The sequence below is a fragment of the Eriocheir sinensis genome, unplaced genomic scaffold (assembly GCF_024679095.1).
Source record: "Eriocheir sinensis breed Jianghai 21 unplaced genomic scaffold, ASM2467909v1 Scaffold188, whole genome shotgun sequence".
NCBI classification, from domain to species: domain Eukaryota; kingdom Metazoa; phylum Arthropoda; class Malacostraca; order Decapoda; family Varunidae; genus Eriocheir; species Eriocheir sinensis.
In genome coordinates, this window is record NW_026111272.1 from 367126 (window position 1) to 389974 (window position 22849).

At 41.8% G+C, this 22849-nt stretch overlaps 1 protein-coding gene across 1 annotated transcript; it reads left to right on the plus strand.

Annotated features, from left to right (window-relative positions):
- The first annotated feature begins 4653 nt into the window (after positions 1 to 4653).
- LOC126990664 (fat-like cadherin-related tumor suppressor homolog) lies at positions 4654 to 5962 on the plus strand. Its single transcript, XM_050849341.1, has 4 exons — positions 4654 to 4746; positions 4929 to 5140; positions 5242 to 5326; positions 5951 to 5962. The coding sequence occupies exons 1-4, from the start codon at positions 4654 to 4656 to the stop codon at positions 5960 to 5962; spliced, it is 402 nt and encodes a 133-aa protein (XP_050705298.1).
- Positions 5963 to 22849: the final 16887 nt, after the last annotated feature.

The following is a 22849-nucleotide window of genomic DNA, read 5'->3' on the forward strand; positions in this document are numbered from 1 at the left end:
CGCACAGAATATTTATTGCAGCAATAGTGTGTGTGTGTGTGTGTGTGTGTGTGTGTGTGTGTCATCTGAATGGAGAAATTATCAAACAAGTTGATAGCTTTACTTACCTCGGAAGTGTTCTCACAAAGAAGCATAATATTGATGAGGAAATAGTTGCCCGGATAAATCATGCTTCAGCATCGTTTGGCCGACTCAGGTCCAGAGTCTTTCTTAATAAAGACCTCAAAATTGAAACAAAAACACTTGTATACACAGCTGTATGAAGCATTCCACATCCGCTGTCTACAACGTATCCTGGGGCTTACCTGGCAGGACAAAATAACTCACTCTGATATGCTTCTCCGTACAAACCTGCTCAGTTGTAATGTGTATATTATAATGTACAGTTGGCTATAGAGAGTAGTGACACACTGTCCAGTAAGTTTCGTTCAGAAAGCGAGATCTGGCAACCCCTCCACGCGACATGAAAATTATTATATCCTATCGAAATCGTACTGTTGTGGTGATTGGTGGTCACAGGTGCACTCTACATAATTTTAAGATAGATATTTATCAAAAGTGCCCGTCGCTAACGCTTAATAAATATTTTTTCTTTAGGCTCTGTCGCTACATTTTGACACGAGCTTTTAGTTTCGTTCAAATTTAGTCAAGAGCAACTCTAAGTTGTTTATCAAACTATGATACATTTAAAAATATACTGCACTTATTAGGGGAGATTGTTATGCCTTTAAACTAAAAACAAAAAATTCCTGACAGCCGAGATCTTGTTCTTTATAAAAAAAAAAATATATATACGTAATAATAGGCTATAAACGTTCACATGATGGCGTCGTCGACCGCGGGCCTTGGCTGGAGCAGCGGTATTCTATCAAAGCCCTTATGTCCGCAGGCACTGCAGTTGAGCTGTCACGTCAGTGGCTGTGGAAACGTATAATTTTTAATACCTAAAAAAATAGGAGAGAGAGAGAGAGAGAGAGAGAGAGAGAGAGAGAGAGAGAGAGAGGCTGGGTGGGGACGGGAGACATGTCCATCAGCGACAAGGGGTCAGCTAGTCAGCGACACACACACACACACACACACACGTATTTATACTTAGATATTACGTAATCTTCACGGAGAAATAATTTTAGATTTTTGATGATCTGAATTGTCTTTGAGGCTTTACAATGACGGGAATTAAGGCTGCGAGTTAAACAGACCCTCAAGCCTATTTGCTGTTTGATGGTAAGGAGCATTAGTCACTGCCTGCCTCTGTGAAGGACAGCATTGCACACGGTATTTTAAAAGTTTAATAAGAAAAAGTGTTTCAGACTGTTCGTGATGTTTTACCTCGTCATCATCATCATCATCATCATCATGTAGAAGACATTCATTATCGCATTTCTAAATTGAATTCATGTAATCTGGTATATTTCTAACTACATTATATTATAATATATAATATTATACAATATTATAATTTCACGGTCACACACACACACTGTACACACTGATACGCGTCACTAACATCGCCAGTGAATGCGTCACCGTGGTATAGTTGCCAGATACCGCCACCAGGCTAAACATTCTGAAAACCGTGACACTACTCTTTATCGTCGACTGTACATGTGTATGTATGACTGTACGTGTGGCGACACCCGGTCGGTGTCGCACAACAGGATGTCTAACAACACGTCGTGCTTTTGGCCGTGGGAAGCTGTGATGAACTGACACTAGTTAAAATACATTTGGTATTCGTATTAACCTGAGAGAGATAACTAAAGTGAACTAAAGTGAACTTATAACGGCTACCGCTCGGCCACACATCACTTAACTAAAAGGCTATTGTGTTGTCTCAGCCACTTCAATCAACTGGAGAACGCAGGCAACGGTACACCGGACCTGACGTGAGATAGCAGTTCGCGCCTTAAAATTATTAAATATTAACACAACACAAACCACTTAGAGTTGGTAACAAGAAAGGCTAACAAAAGTGGTGGATAGCGTGGTTACGAACTACTACGAATTGTTATATCTCTCTCTCAAACGTAGCTTCAGTGACAGTGTGTGGGAGCAGTGAACGGTATCGGACACAGCAAGCATACGCTGACATCAGCGCGCGGCTTTTCCTGCCCCAGTGAGTCGAGTCAGCACACAGCCGCACCCGAGAGCACACCCCGCCCCGCCCCGCACCTCCACACAGCCCGCGCGCCCCGGCTGCACCTCCACACAACCAAGTTTCCTTGGAGGTGTCAAGGCATTTGTTTCTTCCTACGACACAACTCGTCGTAGGTGCGCACTTATCTTCGCCAGCCAACTCGGACCTTTGAGGGTGACTGGTGGGCGTATATTGTCTGCCCGCCGCCCCTCCCACCACCGCTACCAGACGGGGGACGGCATTTTTTTTATCTGCACTGACAGACTTAACTTGAGCAGATGCTGTCCCTAACTTTTATCGTAACCAGCATGTGAATATCTGTAAGCTTTGGAAGTAAGCAGACAAGTCTTACTTACCCTTACTTGACATACCACTGTTACCCGTTACGGGAATTATTTTTGGCGTCAAAGATGTCAGTCATCCACGTTCGTTACGATCGAGGGATAGGTGGAAATTTGTCTTTTCCATTTGATGTTTATTAATGCTGGAATTACTTTAATCAATTATGCTGGAATCACATATTTCAGTGAGATTTGTTACAACAGTGATTTCACAACTTGGTGACAGGATTTTCTTTTATAGTACTGTAGACCTGAAAAACGGAGTATTAAGAGTTAGTGGTGCTGACTGCCGATGCTTCTTAGGCTCTCCAGACTTGTCCTTGTTATCACATTGTAACTATTAGGAGACTCTTCGGATAACATTACCTCTTTTCACACAACCTTATCTATTGTTGTAAATCCCACCCGTCTCGAAGGCGTGCCGAGGGTAACGACACTGACAATTAATTGTCAAGCAACGGATGAGTGTTTCTCTGCGACAGTTTTGTGTCCAGGTGTGACTCGAAGGTTCAGTGTGTAGCAGATCTTCAAGGATTGTTCCTTTTTCTTTTTACTATTCCAAATAGCTCCATTACCATGTATCCTAATGACAGTTTAATCAATTTAATTTTTCTAGGATGTATCATGTAAATAATTTTTCGAGCTATTATTTTGTTTTCTCGGAATGGTACTGAGCTTCCATGTCCACGACTCTAGCCCTGTTTACCTCGCCCTGTATGTACTTTGCCCATTTCTTGTTACTTCCATGATTATTTTTATTATCATTGGCATTTCCCGATGTTGTATCGTTAGGCGGGCTCTGACTTCTATATATTTTTTTAATGCAATAACAGGACCTCGTTTAACTAGTACAGATTGTGCGACTGTAACATGGGTAGGTACACTGCTTTTAACCCTAGAACGCTAACCATGGGTATGAGGTACCCGAAGCGAATGACGTCATTGCCATTGTGTATGGTTCCGGTGCTCTGAGGGTACCCACCTCCTCAGTAGCTTCATGTGCCCGCTTGACAGTGTAGGGGAAGGTCACGTTGTCTCGCTCTCTCTGCTCACCTTTGTTGTAGGCCTACATTCGGATGCGGCATACCCATGGTTGGTGATACAGGGTGTTGTACATGTCCCTAGGATATTGTTTACGTACTTTTTTAGTGATCACCTGTGCAGTGGATCACAGGACCTGGGAGGCCATACAAGAAGTTTGGAAGCCATCGGATGATAATTTTTTTTATGAAATTTTTTTTTTGAAATTTTTGAACATTTTTCCTATTTTTAGTAACATTTTTCAGTACCTGATTTTCATACCAAAACAATACGTTTTTCAGTTCTTCTTAATGTTAAGTCAAGATACAAAGTTTGAAGTCCCTTCATGTAACTTTATTCCATTAAAACTTTACATTTAATTTTATTTATTTTTTTTTCAAAATCGGGTATGATGTACCCATGGTTAATAGTGGTGTGACTTTTTCTAAGGTTAGTGTTCTAGGGTTAAAGGTCGGGTGAGTCGCGAGGTCGCGACTTTTAGAGAACCGAGCGATGTAATGTGTATGTATGACTGTACGTGTGGCGACACCCGGTCGGTGTCGCACAACAGGATGTCTAACAACACGTCGTGCTTTTGGCCGTGGGAAGCTGTGATGAACTGACACTAGGATCAGCAAATGATGACTTTCATCAGCCGTCATCAACCGGAACCCACACCCTTCCGGACGAACTACAAGCAAATAAAACGGGCGAACAACGCGGAGAAGAGGAGAGAAGACGGGTGACGGGCAGGCGAGCGGTGCTCTGCCGCCCCGCGCCCTGTGGTGTGGCTGGCTCTGATTTCGTGCGTCTCGCTCACGTAAACTGTAAACCTTATGTAGTACAAATGTTAATATAGTTAAAATACATTTGGTATTTGTATTAACCTGAGAAAGATAACTAAAGTGAACTAAAGTGAACTTATAACGGCTACCGCTCGGCCACACATCACTTAACTAAAAAGGCTATTGTGTTATCTCACCTTACTACAATCAACTTGTGAAAGCAGGCAACGGTAGACCGGACCTGACGTGAGATAGCAGTTCGCGCCTTAAAATTAAACGTAACACTTTACATTAACCACGTTAAATACAACCCTTAAAAGTCGTTAACATAAATGCAAATGTGGCCCATGTGCTGGTCCACGTGGCGGTGATGGACGTGAATGACAACGAGCCGGTGTTCCTCAACCAGCCCTTCCACGCCCTGGTGTCCACCGTGTCTCCGCGCAGCCACGTGGTCACTAAGGTGAGCATAAGAGCCCAGGCAGATCTTTTTTGTCAGACATATGCCGGGCATAACTTGTGCTCTCCATAAAGTAGTAAGTTCCCCCATGATCAAGCAGTGAACCTTTGCAGTGACTCCCAAAGTTATGTAACTGTTGATTATGAGATGGTCCTATTACCAAGCCCTTTCCCTTGTGTCTCCAGGTGCATGCAGTAGACGCTGACTCTGGGGAGTTCGGAAGTGTCCGCTACGAGCTGGTGCGAGGCAGCGGTGAGCTCTTCGCCGTGAATAAAAAGACGGGTGAAATTTCCCTGAAGCAGACCCTGATGGCGGCCGACAAGACCTACAGCCTCACCGTTGCTGCCTACGACGGGGGAAAGCCTCCCCTCAGCTCACAGGCCCATGTCCTCATAAGGTGAGTCACGCAGCCAGGACCACCTTGCCTTGGGTCAGGCCTGTTAGCCTCAGGGTTGCTCTTGTGTTGAACATGTTAACCTGCCCGTCACGGGTCCCCAGGGTGGTGTCTTCTGAAGGGCCAATGTTCACCGTCGCACGGTACGAAGCAGCCGTGCCGGAGAACGCCGCCAAGGGCACGCCCGTTGTAAGAGGGAGGCCGCCAGCCCTTCCGGGGAGCCCATCATGTACACCATTGTGGCCGGCAACACCGAGGTGCTGTTCGGCCTCGACTATTCCACAGGTGGGGGCACCATGGCAGACAGCAGCAAGGCCTTTAGTGGCAGTGGCTCACCTTGCCCAGAGCACACCAGTATTAGTGATGAGGTGAGAGGCAGAGGGAGGCCAGGCATGCCAGCTGTCCAGCGTGAGAACTACTGGACACTTGCTAACTCTTATGAATCATAGTTGTTCCACCATACCTTGGAGCACTTCATTAATTGTGATTGGCCTTAACATGAGTGTCAATGAGTAGTGCAACCAGTAACACTAGTTTTCCAGCTGCTAATAACTGTGCACTTGCAAAATTATGTGCCACTGACAGGAGCCTTCTTCCTCCTCCATGGAGAAGGGACAAACTTGATTGCTGTTGTTGTTTTTTTGTTGTTGATTTTTGTTTATATGTTTATTTTTATGTAGGGACCATACTACTGCCACATATTCCAACCTGATCAGCTTAAGTTTCTTCATCATCTCTTAGTCTGTGTAGTGAAATGCCAGTCCAGTGTTTCCAGATGATCCCAAGGTTGTCTCTCGTCAATGTGTCTTTCAGGTGACAAATTAGTCCATGCCTTTCTCCTCCTCCTTTTTTTTTTTATTGTCAGTTCTCATTGAGTAATCCCATGGCAGCCTTTCAGCACAGTCACCCATTTCTAATAACTTTCATTAAATTTCACTTTCTACTCCTGGTTCCTCTGATAAATCCTGTCATGACCACCTTGCAGACTTTTACAATCCTAAGCTTCCATTTATTTTGCGATATTTGTATCATCGCAAACAGGCTTGTATATCTGCCCATCCCTTCCACCATGTCATTAACATGCCAGCACTGTGCCCTGGGAAACTCCACTTATTCCTTCCCTCCACCCTGACATATTGTCCTAGATTACTTTCCTCATCTGTCGGTCTCTCAGAAAGTCTTTTGTCTACTCTGCTATTCTCCCTGTCAGTCCTTATATATTCTCCAGCTTTCATATTAGTCTTGTGTGGTAGTATTTTGTATAATGCCTCGTCCAGATCTAAGTACACACAAACCACCCAATTGCCTTCCTCCTATAACATGTTGATTACCCTTGCATCTTCCCTTCACCCACCTTCTTGTCCTTACTCATACACCATGAAAAAAATATATTTATTTGTCATCCCTGAACCTCCGTACTTTGCTTCATGAAAGGTTTGTCTGCTTTCCCAGGTGGCAATGCAGTGGATCTTGAATGTAAGTATTTGAATTTATCTTCCCCTTTTGTCCTACTTGTTCAGTGTAAATATTTATGATGAAGCCTCCCTTCCGGGCACTGTGAGAGCTCTGAGTCGTGTGCCGGGCCAGGGGCGGAGCACAGTCTTATGTTTAAAGGGCTTGAGGTGGATGGTTGAGGTGGATGGATTTGATTTTTCTTTGTACATAATTTTCAGACATTGCTGCACGAGAAGCCTTATAAAGCATGACCGCGTATTTCTGGAGTAATAGTTAAACACCAATATGTGGGTAATTTGAGGAACAGAAAAAAAAAATTGTCTGCAGTAGGAGGAAAATTTGATAATAACCGAATAAAAGGTGAGAGAGAGAGAGAGAGAGAGAGAGAGAGAGAGAGAGAGAGAGAGAGAGAGATTCTTTTCATGCTACACATTTGTGCTTCATCATTGTCTTGTAATATCAGTGAACATGATTCATTTAGATGCAGTATGTGTCCTAAACATGCCTGATCATGTTCCTGGTTGATGTGTTCCCGCCATGAAGTGCAAACCCTTGCAATCAGAACCTCCTCTGCTTACCCGCCTGTGTTTCGGGCAGCCAGGCCCTTGTTTACCGCACACAGTGTTTGCTCCCATCCACCCTGCTTATATATATATATATATATATATATATATATATATATATATATATATATATATATATATATATATATATATATATATATATATATATATATATATATATAACCTCGGTTTACGAGTTTAATTCGTAATATGCCGAGGCTCGCCCTCCGTTCCTGTTGCAAGCATAGTATCCACCGTTCCTGTTTTCTTTGCAGCACCATGCCTTTTAACCATCTTTCTGGGGGACATTGTTAAAGCACAAAGAACTCACACTGTAGTGCTGAAAACAGACTGTAGTGCTGAAAACATGACACGAGCGAACGGATGCTATTTCTACGAGTTTCCAACGCGGAGTGAGACTAGAGCCGTCATCTGGCGGTCAATAACTACCCTAGACCATGCAAGAATTAACCCCAATTCTTGCGAAATTCTTGGGTTTCCTGTTTTGGTGTGTCAGATTTTAAAGAATTCCCCCAATTCTTGGCAAGAATCGGGAGTCCTGCGCAAAACGCGGCGGGGCTGGGTACGGCCACTGTCTTGCTGGCCGCACCTCCATAGGCCTATGGCGATGGCCATCTCCTTAGCTTCCTATGGGTAACCCTGCCAGGTGGGGGTGGACATAGGGTTCACGAGGTTACTGTTATGTTATTGTTGCACCACATACCATTTTAAAGCATCACTGTATGATAAGTAAGAACTTAATTAGCGGTATGAAAACATCATCGTCATCGTACTGTAGAGAAAAAGGACGTTTTAAGAAACTCCATCGCATGCAATAATGCTAACTAGCTACTGAAATACTCCTAATGAAGTGCAGATCTCGTAACTGTGACTAAATTAACGTGTTGTCCTTGATGAGTGACAAAATGAGAGATAGTGTTGGTCCATCCAATCATATGGACAAGATAGTAGACCGCTGTGGCGGATTACGGGACTACGGGTGGAAGGTGAATAAGTCTCAAGAATAGGGTGTCGTTCAAGAAGGCCATATCTTGCCAGATGACGCCTTAGGGTTGCAAACTTGCCACTCTTTAGTTAAAATACGGAATGCTATTTTTTCCGTATTTGGCTGTCTGAATGGTTAAGCAGATAAAATTCAGTATTTTAAAAAGGTAGTGAGCGCATTTTTCGGTGAACCACAAAATCAGTCCATAAAATTATGTTTGTCAATGGTCGTCCTGAAATACGTGTAAAATATGCGTCGTAATGTCTCCCCCCTTCCTCTTGCCGCTGCCCGCTGCTATAGCGGCGGGCAGCGGCTATCAGTCATGGCAGGCCAGATAAATTTTAGGGTTGCCATCAGTTCCTTAAAATATGGATTCATTCTGTATAGGAGGATGGGATGCTGCGTTTCTTATTTGTTTTAGATCAAGGTGGCAGCCGTAGCTGAGGCTCTATTCCCATTGTTTTCTGCTCTGAGCATTCTCGTCCTGCAGCGAACAAAGGGAACCCACGCTCACGTCTTCGACTTGTACAAAAAGACACACCAGTCCTCATCGAAAGACCGACTTGGTGGGCAAGGCTGACGTAAGCCGATAGAGTCGGTCTACCGGCATCATCCCCTCCCCTTCATGAGCCCTCACCCGGCAAGGGTTTGCGGTCCCTCCTCGAAAGGACGTACACGCTTGACCATGACGGCCTCCATATAGCCCGTGTCCCCATCCGGGGGGTGGCGACAAAACAAAGGAACAAACAGGATGTTCGTATACCAAGGCACCGCTCGTGAACCAAGGCATTGTTGTGGGATTTTATTGCTCGTAAATCATAACACTCGTAAACTAAGCCACTCGTATACCGAGGTTTGACTGTATATACTGTATATATATATATATATATATATATATATATATATATATATATATATATATATATATATATATATATATATATATATATATATATATATATATATATATATATTAGATTGGTGTAGCCAGGGAGTAAATTCCCTTTTAAGCATACGAGGTTGAATGAAATTGCTGTTTCTGCATTATTCAGCTTCTGCTGCGTTTTTTCTATTAGTCTTATCAACTCTTTTTACGGTGTCTAAAGCCCCGAGGAGCTGTCCAAAAGTTGGGTTGTTGGTTGCAACGTTTCGTTCCTGCCTAGGGAACATCTTCAGGCTGAATGGAGCTGGGTCGGTGGTGAAGGATTTACCCCCTAAAAAGGGGGAACGGGCCTTTGTCGGTGCGACGGCCCGTCGCAGGGGGGAACCCGCCGCTGGCGTGCGGCGGGTGTGGGGAAGCCTCCGCCGCCGCCACAGCCACGAGTAAGAGCCGGCGAGCAGCGACGGAGGCACGGGCTCTCTGGGCAGGCGCCCAGCAGACACCCGTAGCTGACACGTGCGAGCAGCCGACTGGCCAACTTGACCACGGAGGGGTGGCCCTAAAGGCCCCCATCCACGATGCGATCTGGTCGGACAGATGGTCTGACAGATCTGGTCGGACGGATTCCATGCCCACTAACGATCCGACCGCACCTCACGATCAGGTTAGTTGGTAACAGATAGTTGTGTGGTGCGGTTGGAGTGATGGCGCAGGAACTACTACTACTGGGAACCGCCGCTGTTTTCAGTTTTTTTTTTTTTTTTTTTTTTTGAGGAATAAGTTTGTCTTTTTTGTTTGTTTGTTTTTTTATGAGTTCATCTATGAGGAAAATTAACTTCGTTTTGCTTTAGCACAGTAGATAGTTAGTAGATAAAGAAAGTATTGTACGGTATTACATTGCTGACCCAGAGTTTGTACATAGGATAGAAACGAGTTTTTACACTTTCTTTTTTTGCGCGGCTATTTTCATTTTGATATGAGGACCTTTAAACAATCTAATTCAGTTATTCCTTGCCTTGATCGAACATAATTTGAAGTAAAAGAAAGTTATATTTCAAGGGTAACTCGCCAGCGCGCCCCTTAAAGCGGGGAGTAGCCTATGTCGAGTCTAATTCTGATGTACCATTTTTCCTCAATTATGTATATCTTATCGTCACCACGTACTACACTACAACCTCAGTATCCTATCATTATCCTTCCCCCTTCACTACATTAGTATCACTACCAGTATCGCGTCACTATCTCCTTCACCACTTTAATTACAGTCATCATCATTATCGTCACCACCACCATGTTTATGTTTATAGCCTACTGCCACTATCCTATGTCCTTGATTGTTACTCCCACTATCTTACAACAAGTTCCTACTCACACTATCCTATCACCACGTAGCCTACCATCACGGCTAACGTCCAGTTTGGACACTGTTGTAAAGTCTGAGATTTGTTTCATGAATAAAACTATACGAAGAGAATGGGCCTACCTTTACTAGCCTAATACATTACTTACCTCGTCCATATTGGTCGCCGATTTCCTCGGTGTTTCTTGGTCTTTTAAGAAGAGAAGCAAGCTGTAGTACCACAGTTGAGGATAATAGACTTCGTCAGCACTGGCACCAGATCTTTTAGACTCAGATATCTTCTTCATTTCTTTCCGGAAGACACTTCTCATATTGTTTATTCTTTTCTTGACAGTTTCAATGGTAGCATCACTGTCTCTCTCCTTTAATTTTTCTAACAATAGTTCGTATGGTTCATTTTTCTTTTGCTTATTTACATAATCTCTGCTTTTTATCTTCCATAGACACTCCTTTTCTCTATATAAATCTATAAAATTAGCCCAAAATTGCTTGTCTGCGGATGATGTATTCATTTTCCTTCAGCCGTGTCGCGGACGCAACTGACGCCTAATCTTACGATCACCACACTAACGGTGCGATCTGGTCTGATCAGACCGGGTCGGACGATCTGAAAACCAAACACTGCTAGGTCGCCATCCGACCTGCCGTCAGACCTCCGGACAGACCAAAATCAGGCCATCCACGATCCAATCTGATCGCATCCAACCAGATCTGTCCGACCAGATCGCATCGTGGATGGGGGCCTTAAGCGAGGATGACCCCACGGGTCCACCTCGCCTCCGTAGAAGGGCCACCCGGCTGCTCGCCCGAGGAGTGCTGGCGTTCCACTGGGAGCTGGGTCGTCTGGGTTGCTCCTTTTATATGCGTGTTCTGGCTTGTGATTGGCCGGTGTGGCGTGTACAAGTAGCGCGGTGAATGCTGCGCGGCGTCCCTCGCTGCGCAGGTGCCTAGGTGTTGTTTTTTCTGCTACTTCTCTTCTGCGTTGGTAAGATTTGCAGATCTTGGACCTACAACCACCTTTACAAACCAAAACAACATCAATCTCTACTACAGGAACTACATGTCCACCGAGTATAAGACAGATGAAAAAGTGATCAAAGATATCATCCACAAGAATGTGAAAACAACAGACGCAGACCAAACCATATCACTCATCATCTACTACAAGACCTCCAAAACAGCCAACCTACTTATCAAGAACCGCCAAACACCACCACCGGCACCTCTTCAGGAAGACCATGTCATCTACGAGCACACCTGCGTTACTGAGGACTGTGGGCCTCATACATACATCGGGATGACACGGACAAAACTGACTAGGCGCTTAACATGCCACCTACAAAATGGTGCTATCAAGAACCACTACACAGTCAAGCACAAGGAAACCTTATTACGCAGCCACCTAGAAGATTCAACGAAAATACTTGACAGGGAAACTGACCCCCGCCGACTATTGTTCCTGGAAGCCCTCTACATTGAAGATCTAGTGCCAACAATTAACACTCAAGCCCAAGATCTGCAAATCTTACCAACGCAGAGGAGAAGTAGCAGAAAAAAAAACACCTAGGCACCTGCGCAGCGAGGGACGCCGCGCAGCATTCACCGCGCTACTTGTACACGCCACACCGGCCAATCACAAGCCAGAACGCGCATATAAAAGGAGCAACCCAGGCCCGTTCCCCCTTTTTAGGGGGTAAACCTTCAACAACAACGACCTAGTAGTAGTTCAGTGGAACGCCAGTACTCCTCGGGCGAGCAGCCGGGTGGCCCTTCTACGGAGGCGAGGTGGACCCGTGGGGTCATCCTCGCTTTTGGCCACCCCTCCGTGGTCAAGTCGACCAGTCGGCTGCTCGCACGTGAACCGCTACGGGTGTCTGCTGGGCGCCTGCCCAGAGAGCCCGTGCCTCCCGTGGCTGTGGCGGCGGCGGAGGCATCCCTATACCCGCCGCACGCCAGCGGCGGGTTCCCCCCTGCGACGGGCCGTCGCAAGACAAAGGCCCGTTCCCCCTATTGAGGGGGTAAATCACCGAAGAAGAAGAAGAACGACCTAGTAGCAGTGGACCGCCAGCACTCCTCGGGCGAACAGTCGGGTGGCCTTTCTGCAGAGGCGAGGTGGCTCGCTTGGTCATCCTCGCTTTGGGTCACCCCTCTGCGGTCATAGTCGACTGCTGAGCTGCTCGCTCGTGCACCGCTACGGGCTGTTCCCTGGGCGCCTGCCTGGAGGGCCCGTGCCTCCGTCGCTGCTCGCCGGCTGTTACCCGTGGCTGTGGCGGAGGCGTCCCTAGACCCGCAACGAGCTTGCATTGCTCGCCCCCCCCTTACAGGGCCGCCATTTGGCCAAGGCCCTGTCCCCCTTTTATGGGGGTTAATCTTAAAGGAAGGACCTAGCTCCATTCAGTCTGAAGATGTTCCCAAGGCAGGAACGAAACGTTGCAACCAACAACCCAACTTTTGGACAGCTCCTCGGGGCTTTAGACACCGTAAAAAGAGAGGTGATAAGACTAATAGAAAAAACGCAGCAGAAGCTGAATAATGCAGAAACAGCAATTTCATTCAACCTCGTATGCTTAAAAGAGAATATATATATATATATATATATATATATATATATATATATATATATATATATATATATATATATATATATATATATATCAGTGGTGGGCACCGATCACTTTTTTGCTGTTCCGATCCCCGATCATCTAATCAGTTTGGGCAGCTGATCCGATTCCGATCATGTTTTAAGTACTGCTGTTCCGATCACCATTCCGATCATCCGATCGTTAAAACTCATAATAATTACTATTATTTTTTTAAATAATAATTACAAGAACCACCTATTTTAGGCGGTCTGTAAGTAATAATTTCAAATAATTAATAACTTAATTATTTGCTTATAAATATCTTTATTTTTCCTCTTTCTTTTGGTATTTATGTAGGACATGGTAAAGAAAAAATGTTATCTTAACTTCTTATTTTAGGCATTTATTTAAGTCTACTCTTTTTATTCAGTTTCTGAAAGTATGAAAAAGGAATTATGTTCGCTATTTTAACCTTTGTTTGAAGTTGATTTAGATTTTTGACAAACATTTTTCAACTTTTTAATATTTTATCATCGATATCTAGGAAATATTTCGTACTATTCTATAAAAAAAACAAGCGATAGTGATCATTAATATCCTATCCTTTCTGATTAAATAGCTTTCTGAATAAAAGATATTGGTCCATAAATAAATTAGTTACATACAAAGGGTGCAGAAGAAACTTTCATATTTCAATTAATTTTCAAATTCAAAACATAGTCAACATTTACTTAAAAAAAAAAAAAAAATCAGGTGGGACATATCGCGATAGGCAGTCGATATAGACACGGTACTGTGTCGCAATTCATCCACCCTTTGTTTGTAAACAAATCCCGCTCATGCGCAGGTTGGATGGAATGCCTTAAGATACGTGGATGGCAGATGACACCACAGCGGGTAGGACACGTAGTAATGGGTTTAAGTTGGATAACTTCGGGTTCAAGAAAGACATAGGCAAGAATTGGTTTACCGACAGTGGTGGATGAGTGGAACAGATGTAGAAGTCATGTGGTAAGCGCCAACATGATAGATACATTCAAAAAGTGGTTAGGATAGTTCTTGGATGAGAGGGGTTTGGGGCGTTAGTTTGGTGCCGTGGTCTAGGCGGTGTCACGGGCAAAATTGAGCCTCGGGCAAAATTGAGCCGGGACATCAACATGCCTCTGTTATCTTAGCTCAAGCTCGTGTATGTGGGGTTCTTTTCGTCTGATATGACGTCTAGAGCTAGCATGATCATCATTCTTTATTAAGATGACAAAGACCATGTCTAAATTTGCCCCATTAAATAAGAAATTACATAAAGTTCGGCAGAAAATAGGATACCAATCACATTTACATCAACGTATTTCCACAGGTGAATACTTAGGCCATGTTCACACCAAGTTGTGACACCTGAGATTCATTAATAACTGTAGGGCCTTCCTTGTCTCTAATTAAGCGACGTAGATGAAACCGTACACGGCCTGAGATGGTACCAAGGACCAAGGCGTCTGGCGTCTGGCGATAACAGAAAATTTAAATGTCAAAGACAGCTGAGATGATCATTACAATATTACATGCCGTACTTGTATCTCCGATTTGATATTGAAGTGTTTTTTTTTTTTTCAGAACACAGATACATTACGTAGTTTATATCATGTGAATATTAATATGAGTGTTTTTACAGTGCTGTTAATTAAGGTGAGGATAGGTGTTAATATGCTATCAGAATTAATATATAATGGCTCTACACAATAGCATACGTAGGTATCGTTCTATATATATATATATATATATATATATATATATATATATATATATATATATATATATATATATATATATATATATATATATATATATATATATATATATGAGAAGGTTTTAAGGAGCGATGTTATGTTAGGCAACACTTGATAGGGCAACTAACCTAACATGGATAAACCACGAATCTGTTAATAAATACTCACCAATGCTTCTCCAAACATTAAATCATGATAAAGTACTTACATTAGCTGTGCCTAGGAAATATGATCAACCTGAGAGTCAATATATGAGAAAATTATGATAGGGAAACCAAGAAATTTACCAAATATTACTTCTCTCTCTCTCTCTCTCTCTCTCTCTCTAATGAGGAGTGTAGAAACAATTCAACATATTGTTTCAGGACTGCAGATTGCGGGTGGTGCTGTGAAAAGTAATTCAAGATGATGCAACCTTAAATTATAATATGTAGTGTGCATGAGAAGGATGGGGTTATTTTATGCAGTAGATGATAAACAAAATGTTTATTTGAAATCCATTTCTGATGTTGCAAAGACAATGTTACTTTTCTAGTCTTTCATCTACATTCTACACAATGTGAGATAGACATAATGTGCACATTTGCAGCTACCACAGTATTATAGATATGAAATCTATACTTGCATCACTAAATTATATCCATATCTGCATCACCAAACAGTATTATGGAAACAAATGTGTAGACTTGCATTTACTTTTTTGTACATACCTTACAAACAGCCAGAGGGTGTGAGGGTGTGATGTCTAGTCTGAGCCTACCCCTCTATGGAATTAAGACAGATATACTGAATGCATTAAGTAATGTTTTTAATACAGGAATAAAGGAATAATGGTATTATTGCTGTATTCCAAGACACTTGGAAAGTATCAAATAACAATTAATAAATAGAAGGCAAAGCCAACCATGCATAAGGGACTTTTAAGACCAATAGCACAAACAGATACAACATACAAGCTATAACTGGGAACAGTAAGAAATTAAATACAAAATCATCTTAAAGAAAATAGCAAGCATAGGACCAGGGTCCAGATAGAACGCCTGTACTGAAAATAGGAAACCAGCAAATAATTCATTTAAATGAAACTATTGTGTTCAAAGAGTTTTGAGACCAAGAAACCATTAATAGTTGTAAGAATTGAATTCCAAACGGTTTTTGAATCTTACCATAGAAGCGCTAATAAGAATAATGATGAAAAATAAAATTAATATGAAATTCATTTATTTTATTGCAAAAATATACAAGTGATAAGACTAAAATGTTCCTCAATAATCAAGGAGCAATCTGATACAGGCAACTTTTTAACTTCACAGAGACAAAATTTTTTTTTTTTACAATAGGACTTTTCACATGTATAAGCATCACTGACATGGTGAAACTGAACACGCAATGTACTGTCTAATCACTTACATAGTCTTTGACATAATCCCTCATCCTTGGCCAGTAATAATAAGAGGCAATGTTTTCCTCTGTGGTATGTTGACCACAGTGGCCTGCATCATCATGATACTGGGCAAGGATGCACAATATGTCCTCCTGATGCAGGAGAACCTGCCGCCTCATCCCCTCGGCCCCTTTGATGAGATATAGTTTATCTGTAAAATCCTGCATGAGAATTTTTAGCAATTGCATTGTCCATTGCGCTTCGTTTTCCCTTTAACCCAGCGCGTGTGCACACCCACACATACACACAGATTTGTAACTTTATATCCAGGCACATGCTTTTGTTCGTGCCATATACATTTAAAATATCTGGCATTTGGCAATAGGAACACAGAAAATAAACTCCTTTCTTTTTTCAGTATTTATAATGTATGAATTTTTGGTTGAATCTTGGATTTCTCTCCTTAATGGCACTGTCTTTTATAAGGCAAAAGGTATAGGCCCCATTTTTACAATGACTCACACAGGCATGCATGTCACCAAGAAGCACTGCAGTGACGAGACAAAACAAATCAAACATGCGACCTAGAAATCAATATCCAATTTTCCACCCACCACCAACAAAGGGAAAATAAGGTCAAGCTCAATGGCGTCGTTAGCCTTGGGCTTCCGGGGCTTGAGCCCCGAATGTTTTGACTCTAGCCCCGAACCTTTTTTCACCCCCAGGCCCCGTGCCCCCGTCCCTCCAAAAAATAATAAATAAATATTATCCACTGTTTGAACGGAGTTGATGTTACTGATGTAGCTCATACTAAAGATTACATTTTGAAGCCATATACCAGTAGTTTGAGCAGTTTGTAATTTACTGTGCAATCTGGTAGTGTAGCTGTATGTGTTTATCTTAGGTGCATGGTGGTCAATGCAAACAGGTCCCCCCCACCCACACACACACACACACAATTTTTTTTCCCTCACTGTTAACTTCAGCCCCTGATGTTTTTCTCTTAGCCCCGAATGTTTTCGAACCCTAGAAACGCCCCTGGTCAAGTTTAAGAATTTTGGCACAGGAAAAGATGACCTGCACTGTGCCAATGACTTTCATGACAACCCAAATCACAATACTAAACTTACTCCTGTTATCTTGGTGATTTCAGACTCATTCAGCTACAGTCATTAGTTTCTTATCCTTATGTAGAATACAGGCATGATATTAATTTCTATTTGTAGTTACAGTGACAAGACAGCCAACATAATATCATTCATAACCCTGTTAAAAATAAAGCAAAAGTGTGTGTATATATATATATATATATATATATATATATATCTATATATATATATATATATATATATATATATATATATATATATATATATATATATATATATATATATATATATATATATATATATATATATATATATATATATATATATATATATATATATATATATATATATATATATATATATATACATATCAGCATTCGGTAGCAATCATAAGCAAATCAAAACCCTGTTAAAAATAAAGCAAAAGTAGATATACATATCAGCATTCTGTAGCAATCATAAGCACCAACACCAAAGCATAGTAAAAGAACCCACATGCATAGTTTTGCAGCATTCTGAAACATTGATATTATGTCACCTACTTACATTAGTCGATGATAATTTTCACCCTGGCAGGATTGGAATAAAAAAAAAATATTATGCAATAATATGATTAACTTAGCCTTAATAATGTCGCACATTTGCCTTCAGTTATAATAGACAAACAAAATATATTTTAATAAACATCTGGAGATAATATATAGCTCCACTGATAAGTCGGGAAAATAAATGTTATCTTAAGTAGCTACATATTTCATTTATAAAAATGGAATATATATATATATATATATATATATATATATATATATATATATATATATATATATATATATATATATATATATATATATATATATATATATATATATATATATATATATATATATATATATATATATATATATATATATATATATATATATATATATATATATATATATATATACACACACACACACACACACACACACACACAGACACACACTCGTATGAGGTTTCTGTGGAATAAAATTATTCAGCCATTCATAGGTAATTTATCAAATTTACCTTCATCAAGACAGCATTTTTCTATTAATCTCTTCACGTTCTTCTTTTTGCGTGGCAACATATTTGGCTCTTCCCCTCGCAGCCACTGCTTCACAGTGTGCAAACGCACAAACTCTTGCTCACTGAAAATGAACATACATTCTTAATAAGAATATTGTTGCAGCCATCAGATAACAATATGTTGGGAGTCTAAAAACGTTATAGGTCTACCAAAATTCTTCTGGCTTACATAAGGCAGCCCCCTGTCTGACCTAGCTTGGGTGGTAATTCAAAACCAATAGGTCCCTTATGAAAAACAATTTAATTGGCTATCAAAGTAGAGATGTGGGCTCTCAAATTTCTGGGCACTATAATATCCAATGTATTTTAACTTTGTCAATTTCTGACCAGGGGGTGTTGGGTTTACTAACCTGGTTGGCTACCCTTAACTCACCAATCAAATGGTTCATAAAGGAAATTTGGTAGTATATAAATGAGGCAGCTAGAATCTGCTGGGACGCCAGGACTAACAGTAGTTTAGTACTAAGATGGTGTAATTACAGTTTAAAGGAGCTGGATAGTGTGCCATATGTATCATCCAAGAACAACCTGCTCTAGTATGGATAATATTGTGGGGTTTAGTCTATGTATAGTTATATATCGCCAAGTGGCGTAAGACTACCCACATGCTGTCCTGAAAACCACCTATCGACCCGGACTCTAGAAGAAACTCTACAGTGCAAATGGAATGAAGAATGAGCTCCGGGGGGAAGCATGAGCCAATAATAATGGCGCCATTATAAAACAAATGCCTGCGCCATGACGGGCTAGGGCCGACCATCAGGCCCCTACGGATAAGCCTACTGGCGCTATAGGCCACATGTAAAAAAATAAATAAATAAAAAAATGGATCCCCTAATAATGAGGATAAAAATTTCTTAAATGGAATCAACACCCACAACCTTATCGGGTAACAAAGGAATTCTAATGATCAATGAATTTTATGCTAAAAAAATAGCATATATATTCAACATTAGTATGGGGTTTATGAAAGTTTAATGTGTGACCTCTGGTGACATTCATGGTACTGGTAGCAGGGAGGAAAAGGTCAAGTGGGGCAACTGTCGATTCTCCATGGAATATCCTCCAACAGTGAATTAAATCTGATCTAAGTAGCCCACTACATACTGAGTGAAGACTTCAGAGTTCTTGTGCAATCAAAATAGTTTAGCTCTGAGAGACTGTCAATCGGTTAGGTCCATCTGGTAAGGGGACCCTAACTCTAACAAAGGATTTTAGAAAGGGATACCATGAACTCAATATTTGTGCAAAGAGTGGACCTCAACAAATTGTTATCCAGTCCTGCTGCTTTACTGACTGTGATTTTGAGGTGAGAGTGCAATTTTAGACTGTTATCAACCAGAATACCCAAGAGTCTATGTACTGGTTCCAGAGACAAGTCTGACATTAGTACTACACTCTTATTGGTGTTAAAATGCAGTCCCCATGAGAAAGCTACCCTATGGATAGCATCTATATCCCTCTGACAAAGAGATAGGTCGAAAGATAGGGGGGTGCAAAAGTCATACTGACCAGGTGGCGTTAGATTCTGACTAGGAGCATTAGCACTGACCAAGTGGCATTAGGGTCTGACCAGGGTGGGTTAGGTTTCATTTAGATTATATTGAGGCACAGACAATTTTTTCCTGTGCATTTCATGATGGTTTCCTTATGAAGATAGTTTCTTTTTCAGGAATAATATAAAATTGTCAACTTGAAAATTGAAAAATTGACACACTTCTATTGTTTTCCAGAGAAAAAAATATTCCATTTGAATAAACGGTTTATAAATACAGTATTAAGATTAGGACCAGTCTCCTAATGGCAGATAAATGTACATTCTTCTGGTAGATTTAGATGTGTTTTAAATGAATTTCCTAATTGTTTCTGTCATAATTAATGAAGTACATGAGATTTACCGTAGGTCAGTTGAGATGTGCTTCGAATTTTACGAAGCGAATCACGTCTGCCGAAGGTGAGCTTTCACATGAGATACACTGCTGCTGCTGCGCCCGCCAGACTTTAAAGAGTACGACACCCACATGAGACACGTAACAAATAAGTAACTACTAGAAGGTACCACTCAGACACGAAGAGTTCAGAGTTCAGAGGACACTGCAGTGTAGGGAGGGAGTGGAGGGCATGTGAAAGCTCACCTTCGGCAGACGTGATTCGCTTGTAAAATTCAGCACATCTCAACTGACCTACGGTAAGTCTCATGTACTTCATTAATTTTACATCAGGAATCACTTATCTGCCGAAGTGAGCATTCCACATGAGATTTTGAAGCTATGTGGGTTCGTACTTAGTTAACAGGAAATTGGAGTAACCTTGAGGAGAAACGAAGTAGACTAGAAAGAGAAATGTACCAATTTTAATAAACATAGAAAAGCATTGTACAGTCTGTACAGACATGTTAACCTACATGAGAACAGCATCCTGAAATATGTCTGGGTTCGAGACAATTTCTTTGTCATAATATTTAGCAAAGGTGGCTTCACGTGACCAGCCAGCCTTGCCATGATATGCATAATGGGGACATTCATGGATTTAGCTTTTTGATGCCGCAGCAGACCGAACACTACCAGCTGAGTACTTGACTGTGTCTATGCCATATAAGTGAAGCACAGACCTGATCCAACGTGCTAAGGTGTCTTTCGACACTCCCTTGTGGGGCTTGATAAAACTGATAAGCAGACTTTCATCATCATTCTCAAAGCTGCGGAGTTTTTCAGTCTGCGCGACATAAAACTTAAGTGTATCACAGACACAAAGCCGACTATCAAAAGAATATGCATGGAAAGTAATAGTTTTCACATTGAAATCAGGCCTACATTGTTTGATATGTCCTCTTAACATGACTGAAATAGAATCCTTCTTAATTAGTATGCCGCTCAGCAACAATAGGTGCAAGGTCTGCATCCGAGCAGCTTGGGTAAGCGCCATCAACATTACAAGCTTAAGGGTTAAGTCTTTAAGTGAGAGAGTGGGCAGTGGATCCATGTTCCGCAGGTGCTGGAGCACTGGCTGGATATCCCAGGTCTCCGCAAATCTGGGTGCAGATGGTCGTAAGTTAAAAACTCCCTTCAGTAATCTGTTAACAAGTGGATGGTTACCAGCTCGACAACCATCCACTACTATTCCCAGAGATGAAAGAGCTCCTCTGGCCGTATTAACAGCATTATAACCTACACCTCTATGGTAAGTATCAGACAAGAAATTGACAATATCCGCTACAGCGGGATTAAGGGAATTGATGCATTTCCTACCGCAAAACTGTAGCCACCTATGAATGTGTGGTCGATACTGCTTCGCGGTTGCGGGCCGCCACGAAGCCATGATGATGTCCGTGCCCGCCGAAGATACACCGCGTTCTCGCAGCTGTTCCCGGACAAGAGGCAGGCCATCAGCCTGGTGTGTGACATGATTGGGTGTTCCTCCAGTGTTGATGGGTGACGCAGTAGGTACCTCCGTCGCGGTAACAGAAGTGGCTCCCTGATGAGCAGCCTGAGAAGCACACTCATCCATGGTTGGGATGGCCACAGTGGCACAATCAACCATCCCCGCCACCTCTGCCCGAAGTTTCTGAAGGCATCTTGCGATTAAGGCAAACGGGGGAAAAGCATAAATTAACTCAAACTGTGACCAATTAATGGAAAATGCATCAATAAATTCAGCCTCTGGGTCAGGCTGCCATGAACAAAAGCGAGGGACCTGTTTGTTGAGCCTAGAGGCAAAAAGATCGATGCTGGGCACCCCAAAGTGTGTACATAGTTCTTGAAATATGTCCTCATTTAATTTCCAATCATGCCTATCCTGGAACTTCCTGGACGCAGCGTCAGCCAGGAGATTAACTGTGCCCGGTACATGAGAACACGTAATCCAAGCCTCATTCTTCTCACACCAATCCCAAATTTCTAAACTAATGTCATTACACACAGCAGATCTTGTGCCCCATTTCATTGACATAGTGAACAGCAGTCATGTTATCACAAAATACCGAATGTGTTTGCCCCTGAGGAGGTCCGTAAATGACTGTAATGTCAAAAGTATGGCTCTAAGTTCCTTGGCATTAATATGTAAATCTGATTCTAAAGAGGACCATCTTCCATTAGTCTGCCTCCCATTCAGAGAGCCTCCCCAACCTAAGTTTGAGGCATCAGTATATAGATCTAATTCCGTGCCACCGAAAGATGTGTCTAGTTTGTAGGGTGATGTTGTTCAACCACCACGAGATCTGATCTCATATCATCAGTGACTGCCATCCATTTATTAAAGTTACCTTTCACCTTCTGCAGCGCAGAGATCTTTGCTGATTCCAATTTTCTATAATGTAGTTTACCCATCTCAACAGCAGGGAGGGCAGCAACTAGCAAACCTATTACTCTGGCCACATCCCTGATACGAGCCTTATCACAACTATAAAGTTCCTCACAGCTGCGAATAAGTTTACATTTCCTACGCTCAGGTAACGTGACCGTCATTGAAACAGAGTCAATGACATTA

What these genes read in the sequence shown, in the direction of transcription:
- LOC126990664 (XM_050849341.1), top strand. Translation starts at nt 4,654, where the DNA reads ATGGACGTGAATGACAACGAGCCGGTGTTCCTCAACCAGCCCTTCCAC. An exon ending in GCAGCCACGTGGTCACTAAG is followed by an intron (nt 4,747 to 4,928) that starts GTGAGCATAAGA and finishes TTGTGTCTCCAG; the next exon opens with GTGCATGCAGTAGACGCTGA. An exon ending in CAGGCCCATGTCCTCATAAG is followed by an intron (nt 5,141 to 5,241) that starts GTGAGTCACGCA and finishes ACGGGTCCCCAG; the next exon opens with GGTGGTGTCTTCTGAAGGGC.